We start from the raw sequence: 8,091 nt of genomic DNA on the forward strand, positions 1-8,091 counted from the left end.
CAGATCTAAATGTACAAATATCAAACACTGCCACCAAACTGAAAATACCTTTGATGACCACTAAAATGGATAAATGAAACTGTAAAAGAAAGCCCTAATTCTTTTTCTCTTCTAATTTGTGATCAATTGATCATTTCTAAAGATACACTATGAGCAAAATCACAAACCAAAAAGTGAACTCCACTAAGGGCATGTTTGCGAGATCTGCTTTTGGAGGGTAAAAAAAGGAAGTGACAAGCTTGAATTTAAACTCTTACCTCTCCGAAATCGAAACACGGGAACAAACCCTAACAGAACCGCAAATATTAACACAGCTGCTCCAAACTTTACTTGCAAAGAATACACAATCATAGACAAGAGGAGAGGCTTAGCTTTCTTTCTGCTTGGCTCTGTCTTTAGGTTCTTCAAGAACAAATTCAGCATACAAATCCTTCAGAGCAATCATGACTGTAGTTATCAATGGCCCCATAATAGCTCCCTGCAGAATAACACACTCCTTCGATCAATTTAACAATGTCATGGAATACAAGAAAAGTCTATCTATACAAGTTGATATACAGATTAAACCAAACATGATCAGAATGATGCCGTCAGAACTCTCAGGAGTTAGAATCTCTTGGGAATTCAGAATTTTTACCGGGAATTATTAGTAAATCGATACATCCCATTCCCTCCCCAAAAAACAAAATTGAAAGAAAAAAAGAGTAATGATATACCCTCCTAATCGTCTTCCTACATATCCTCCTAAATTCCTAAATAAGGTTTAAAAAGCGAAAAATCAAACGTGTTTATTATGCCAAAATTATAAAAGCAACCACATTTTTCTCAATCATGGTCACATGAAATGTTCATTGGACCCTAAATGCTTGGCACATTATATCTTAAAGTTGCTAACAAAAGGCATAGCCTACAGAAGTCCATATCACAGTAGCCAATTCCAAAGCTCAGAAAAATAAACATGACAATATCAAGTTATGCAGTTAGACTAGTCTTCAAGCCTAAAACAAAAATCTTCCAAGTGAAGTAAGTTACTGTAAAATGCCTAAATTACTAATACTTGATAATTGTTAAATTCTGAAACAATATCAGCTGATTGAAACCTTTAGCGTGACAGCCTAAGAAGCTCGAACTGGTTACATAATTATCGGAAAATGAAATCATGGTGTTTAAATATTTACCTCTAGTGGTGATGGGAACAATGTCACTCCCCCAATGATGCTAAGTCCAGTGAGATATGCACTATTTCCAGGCACATCTTCCAGAATTTCGGATGAACCATAATCCATTAGGAAAAGGTGAATACAAGACAAAACAATGGCCACAATGTATCTGCCTTCCAGCACCAGTTGCATAGCTGCTGGTATAGTTGCAAGCCACGATGGAAATATGGGCAACAAAGGACTAATGAAGGCAATCACAGTCGACATGTACAAGAAATGAATCTTGTATAGCCGAAACAACAACCATGTAACACATCCTTGGAAAAATGCTATCTCGGCTGTGGCCAAAAGGACTCCTGAAATGGCTTTATCCAAAACCTCCACACATCTGACCCTGGTGGAGCTTGAAATCGGAAGCATACACATCACTTGTTCTGTTACTCCACCGGACTCTGACGTGATGAGATAGTACAAAACCCAAATAAACACCATTGACTGAGACACAAAATTGAAAACCTCTGCAGCTCCAGAGATTATGGAATTCGCAATGGAGAACATGAACTTCGCACCACTACCAAACACAGTTCTGCTACTTGCAAAAATACGCTGCGACACATCAATCCCTTTAAAGGCAAACCCTTTGGCCTTAACAACTAAATCCTCGCGGGTGATCACAAGTTCACGGAAAAGGCTATCCAATTCGGCATAAATCTGGCTCCACTCCCGGTTCCTAACCCGGTTTTTCAAACTCAAGAACTTCTCCGTGTACGGCGAGGGCTTCATCAAGGCCTTTGTCTGTGCAGATGAGTTCCCAGAGCTAGTCACCACGAAATGCTTAATCCCGGTAACCAACTCAGTCATATTATACTGCACAGCCAGACCATCAATCTGATCTGAAACCGTCTCATAAAACTTTGTCGTGTAACTATCCATCATCCCAGCAACATCATTCTCATCCATCCACTTCTTAACACCAATCCTCTCAGCATAATTGCTCTCCTCCACATGCATTTTCAGCGAAATGACCGCGTCTTTCCCTTCAACGCCGATCTTATAAGAGAAAAATATGACACCAACCAAGAACCCAACACTCATACCAACAATTAACCCAACAGCAACAGTAGTCTTCAACTTCTTCAGTATCCCTCTGGTGAAAAAAGCACTAATCGCACTCCTCCTAAAGCTGCTACTCCTAAAAGAACTCAGAGTCGACATAGTCGAATCCACGTTCTTTGAACTGAACACAAACCCTAAACCTAACAACGACAATGCCCCAAATCCACCAAGCCTCTCATAAGCAATTATAAAAATCCCAAAAGAAACAAGCAAACGAAGCATATTGGAGAAACCGCTACGCTTCTTGGCGGTAACATTAACGGATTTTGGCTTTCTAGAAACGAACCTGAAGGAAGCTTCTCGAACCTCGACAAGTGTACCGACGAAGACTCTGAAAACGGAAACTGGAACGGCGAGAACGGTTTCCGTTAGTCCGAGTTTTAACGGCTCGGACCAGAAGGAAACGAGGGTTTCTTGAATTCCTCTTAGTGGAATTGAGCATAGTACGGCCCATTGGAGGGGTCTTAGGTATGCTTCTAGAAGCTTCGAGACGGCGTAGAGGATGAAGATAGCGAAGGCAAGAAAAGCGTGCGCCATGGCTATGTAGAGTGCGAGGCGGACCTGGGGATCCCCGGAAAAAGTTGGTTTGGAGTCTGGTAGTGGTTGGCAGGGGTTTTGGGGAGGGTGCTGCGGCGGCGCGTGGGGTTGAGGGGTGGAAGTGGGTTTTCTGGTGGAGGCGGATCGGAACATTTCTTGCCAGGGTGGAGTGGAAGTGTTTGGTTCGGAGTATGGAACGAGTTCCATGCTGATGCTTCAGCAGAGAGAGACAAGTGAAATGTAAAGTGTGCTTTCTTTTCTTTTTCTTTTATTTCTTTTCTTTGTCAGAAAACAGGAGGGGTGTTAACTTTTACCTCTAAATCAACTTTCAACTGTCAATGACAACCCAGATGATGAAGAATCAATGGTTTCGGTTTGGTGGTTGTTCGGTTGTTCCATATTCTTTTTTCTTTCCATCTCCACTCTCAATCTCTAGTGATTTAATTATTATAAATTTGTTTGTTGAGTTTAAAACTTTAAACGTACAAAACCCTCTTCCGTTTTAAAAAAAAATAATAAATGTGTTGTTTTATAAGTAAAGTATCGGAATAGTGTTGGAAGATTACCATTTTTTAATTAGTCTTCGAAACTTTTTTAATTAAATTTATTTTTTAAAAATTAAATTAGTTATGTTAGTGTTTTTGTTCTTTTTATTACTAATTAGGTCGAATTTAGACATTAAATAATACTACAACACATACATATTAGTTTTAATTGATGACTAATTTGATAAGTTTATAAAATTATATCAAACAATTCTAATTGAGATATTTCAATATCTCTTTTTTCTTTTTTCCAAAGTAAGTTAATTTTATTCCAATATCTCAATATATATTCTCTTTTAATTAGGTTTTAATTTAATCTAATTTTATAAATCTATCATATTATTATATTAATAACTTTATTTTAGTTAATTAATGGTTGCTTAGCTTTCTGCCTTTCTTTTACGTGTAACGTGTGGACCTGTTATGAACATGGCGGGGTTATTGTTATTCAAAACAAAAACAGGCAACAAGAAAATTGCAGAATAAAAGAAGGGAGTTTTCCTTCTATTGGTCGGTGCCTAATCTCTATGCTCAATAATTTATTCACACGTTGAACGAGAAATATTATATTATTTATAACTAATATTATATTGATTAAGGAAGAGTAAACATCGGTTATTATCTATTTTTATGAAAGACAAAATAATTTCTAAAAAAAAGACACTTCAAATTTCAACTTTTTTTTTATTTGAAGATGATCTGACTGTTACAAATATCATGTCATAACTCGGCATTATGACTTATAACTTGGTCATATAATACAAAATTCGGTGTTACACGTTACAAATCGAGTTCAACAGTCTACATGCTAGAATCAAAACGTCAGAACCAAACATCATCACCCATTAAGCCTTATTATTATTCTTCAAATCAGACAGATACATAACTGACCTGTCTCACTCCGCATATAAAGGTATAACATCTTCTCCTTAAGAACACATTGAATTCTCAATACTGACTTAAACTTTGGAGTGCCTTTGCAGGTACACTCCCCATTGTTTCTTGCTCACGCTCTGCGCAATTGGACATCCCCTCAGAGTAAAGCTCGGACTTCCCCAAGGCTCAAAGATCGGCACCAAAGATAAAAACTCGGCGTCGATTCCCAGGAGCCGAGCTCCCCATCAGGTATCCATACAAGAACAATTGGCGCCCACCGTGAGGCCGAGAATATAATTCTTTCTTTATATCATCGGCCTCGACGTTCTCGCCTGAAGCCATGGATGAACAACTTCCACCCACACCATCTGAGCTTCTTCAGATGGTGACCGAGTTACGGCAAACGAACCAGCGCATGGCCGAAGAGAACCAGAAAATGGCAAACCAGATTGCTAATTTGAATAATACCCGAATCGAAAACAACAATGATCGACAAGAACGAGCAGAAGAAGTCGAGCATCAGTCAAGGTCAACGCATGTCTCTAAAACTGCTCGGCACGAAGAAGAGCAGCTCGAGCATAGTGAAGAAGCTTGGCCAGATGACGAGGACGACAACCTAGAAAGCTCCCCTGAACCGTTCACGGCCGAGGTGATGAATTTCGTGTTACCTAGGAGGTTCACTCTGCCGACCACACTAACCCCCCTATGATGGGTAGGTGATCCAAAGAAATACCTCAAAAAGTTTATGTCGTTGTTTTCCATCTTAATTAGATGGTCCTGCACTTGATTGATTTTGTTCTTTGCCTGCAGATTCTATTTCTCGATTTCAAGACCTATCAAAACCCTTTGAGGAGCCCTTTGCTGGATCGGCCATCTATCTACACGACTCCAATTATCTAAACACAATCAAACAGAGCCAGCACGAAAGCCTTAGAGACTACATGACGCGCTTCACAAAGATAGCTATGAGTATACCCAATCTCCATCCCGAGGTGAAACTGCACGCAATAAAAAGCGGACTCTGACCAGAAAAATTCCAAGAGACCATTGCCGTAGCCAAACCTAAAACTTTGGCCGAGTTCCGTGGAAAGGCAAAAGGTCAGATTGACATCGAAGAACTCCGACAAGCTCGAAAAACAGAGAAACTACAATACAGAGATGACGATAAAACACGAGACAACAAGAAAAACTTCAAACTAACTCCCCGATATGATTCTTACACTCAGTTCAACACCAAGCACGACGACATCATCAAGGAGATCTTAAATTCAAAGTTGATCAAGTCGCCAAGAAAAGCCGACAGCTATCCAGATTCAAAAGGCGCAGACAGATCAAAATACTGCTCTTTTCATCAAAAACACGGACACAGTACTGACGAGTGTGTCATCGCCAAAGATCTTCTGGAGCGGTTAGCTCGGAAAGGTCACCTCAACAAGTATATCGGCGGCCACATACAACGATGAGCACCCCCCTCTGGTGACCAGAGCTTGGTAACACAGCACGGCCGAGATAAAGATCGACCGAACACCAATCGTACAGACCAACCAAGACGTATTATTAACTGTATTTTTGGAGGTTTTGTAGGTGGAGGAGCAACAAGCTCAGCAAGAAAGCGGTCTTATCGAGTTATACTTTCCATAGAAGCCGATCAAACTCAACAGCAGACACCTCCACACTTTCCTCAGATAACATTCCAGACATCCGGTCGTGATTTCCCTGCAGCTCGGAGAACTCCTAGTCAAAAAGGTTTTACTGGACCCTGGGAGCAGTGCTGATGTTCTTTTTTACTCCACATTCCAGAAGATGAAACTGAGCAGCTACATCCTCCAACCTTCCACTGGAGACCTGGTTGGTTTCTCAGGTGAGAGAGTCCCGGTTATGGGCTCTGTGTGGTTACAAACCACACTCGGTGAGTTTTCCTTATCAAAAACTTCAGATATTCAATACTTAGTTGTTGACTGTTTTAGTCCTTACAATTTGATACTTGGACGACCTTTCTTAAATAGGTTCGGCGCCATAGTCTCTACAATTCATCTCTGTGTTAAGTTCCCTTTGCAGGATAACACAATTGCAACTATACACATTGACGCCTGAGAAGCCAGAGAATGCTACAACAACGGTTTTAAAAGACCTAACCAAAACATACAAGCTCCTGTGCACAACATCGGCAGCCAGGATGACCTACCAGCTCTGGCCGACCTTGATCCGAGGGCAGGAACCCTTGAAAGACCAACCCCGACATAAGACTTGCATAAAATCTATTTCACAGATAGCTCAGACAAATTCACTTATGTTGGTTCCACATTAAGTTCAGAAGAGAAAGCCTCATGCCAAGCATTTTTACAACAAAATACTGACCTATTTGCTTGGACTCCTGCTGATATGCCAGGCATTGATCCATCCATCATATCCCACAAGCTGGCATTAGATCCGTCCGTCCGACCTATAGCACAGAAAAAGCGGAACCTCGGCCACGACCGCAAACAAGCCTCCCTGGAAGAAACCAAGAAACTCATCAACACCGGCTTCATCCGGGAAATCAGATTCACAATATGGCTGGCGAATGTCGTTATGGTAAAAAAACATAACGGTAAATGGCGCATGTGTGTTGATTTCACTGATCTCAACAAAGCATGCCCCAAAGATTCATATCCTTTGCCATCTATTCATTGCCTAATTGATAATGCATCTGGTTATGAAAAACTTAGCTTTATGGATGCATACTTTGGCTATAACTAGATCCAAATGCATCCATCCGATCAAAATAAGATAGCCTTTATTACTAAATATGGAAACTATTGTTATAAAGTCATGCCGTTTGGCCTTAAGAATGCAGGTGCAACATATCAACACCTAATGGACAAAGTATTCGCAAAACAGATCGGCAGGAACATTGAGGTCTACGTTGACGATATGGTCGCCAAAACGAAGATCGACAACAACCACCTTGATGACCTCGACTTCATGCTCACTAGCCGAGGTATTGAAGCAAATCCAGAAAAGTGCCGAGCTGTTTTGGACATGACAAGCCCACAAACTATCAAAGAAGTCCAGCGGTTGACAGGGAGACTTGCTGCACTCTCTAGATTCTTACCCTGCCTAGCTTCTAAGTCTTTATGTTTTTTCCAAACTTTAAAAAGAAAAAAGCTTTCCAATGGACTGATGAATGTGAACAAGCGTTCACAACCATTAAAGAAACTGTTTCAAACTCACCAATTTTACAAACCCCCTTCAAGGAAAACTATTATTCTTATATTTATCTGTCACTAACTGGGCTGTTAGCTCCGTGCTTATTGCAGAAAGGCAAAAGCAGCAGTTGCCGATCTATTTCATTAGCAAAACGCTATAGAATGCCAAACTTCGTTATCCGAGCATTGAAAAGCTGGCGCTAGCTCTTGTCTTCTCGGCCAGAAGACTTCGGCCATACTTCCAGAGTCATGTAATCCATGTTCGGACAGATCATCCTTTGCGACAAGTCCTTCAGAAACCAGAACTGGCTGGACGACTAGTAAAATGGTCGGTCGAGCTTTTCGAGTTCAACATCAGATACCAAGGATGATCATCTATCAAATCCCAATTCTTGGCCAATTTTATTGCCAAATTCAGAGTACCAGACATCGAAGAAAGTTCATAAGAATGGTTTCTGTATGTAGACGGCTCTTCTAACCCGCAAGGGTGTGGCGCCGGGATCATACTCGACGATGGAAATGGTAACGTCATTGAGCAATCGCTTCACTTTTCCTTCAAGGGAAGCAACAACCAGAGTGAGTATGAAGCCCTTATTGCTGGCCTCAGACTAGCTTCCGATCTCAATATAGCCGAGCTTAAAGTATACTGTGATTCTCTGCTAATTGTTC

The 8,091-nt window shown here is 40.7% G+C and overlaps 1 protein-coding gene across 1 annotated transcript; it reads right to left on the reverse strand.

Moving 5' to 3' along the window:
* On the reverse strand, nt 203-3,284 carry LOC107615572. The gene is made up of 2 exons (XM_016317643.2): nt 1,179-3,284; nt 203-478 (listed from the first exon to the last, which is right to left on the reverse strand). The coding sequence occupies exons 1-2, from the start codon at nt 3,018-3,020 to the stop codon at nt 368-370; spliced, it is 1,953 nt and encodes a 650-aa protein (XP_016173129.1). The 5' UTR covers nt 3,021-3,284; the 3' UTR covers nt 203-367.

Source organism: Arachis ipaensis, chromosome B01, assembly GCF_000816755.2.
Source record: "Arachis ipaensis cultivar K30076 chromosome B01, Araip1.1, whole genome shotgun sequence".
NCBI lineage: Eukaryota > Viridiplantae > Streptophyta > Magnoliopsida > Fabales > Fabaceae > Arachis > Arachis ipaensis.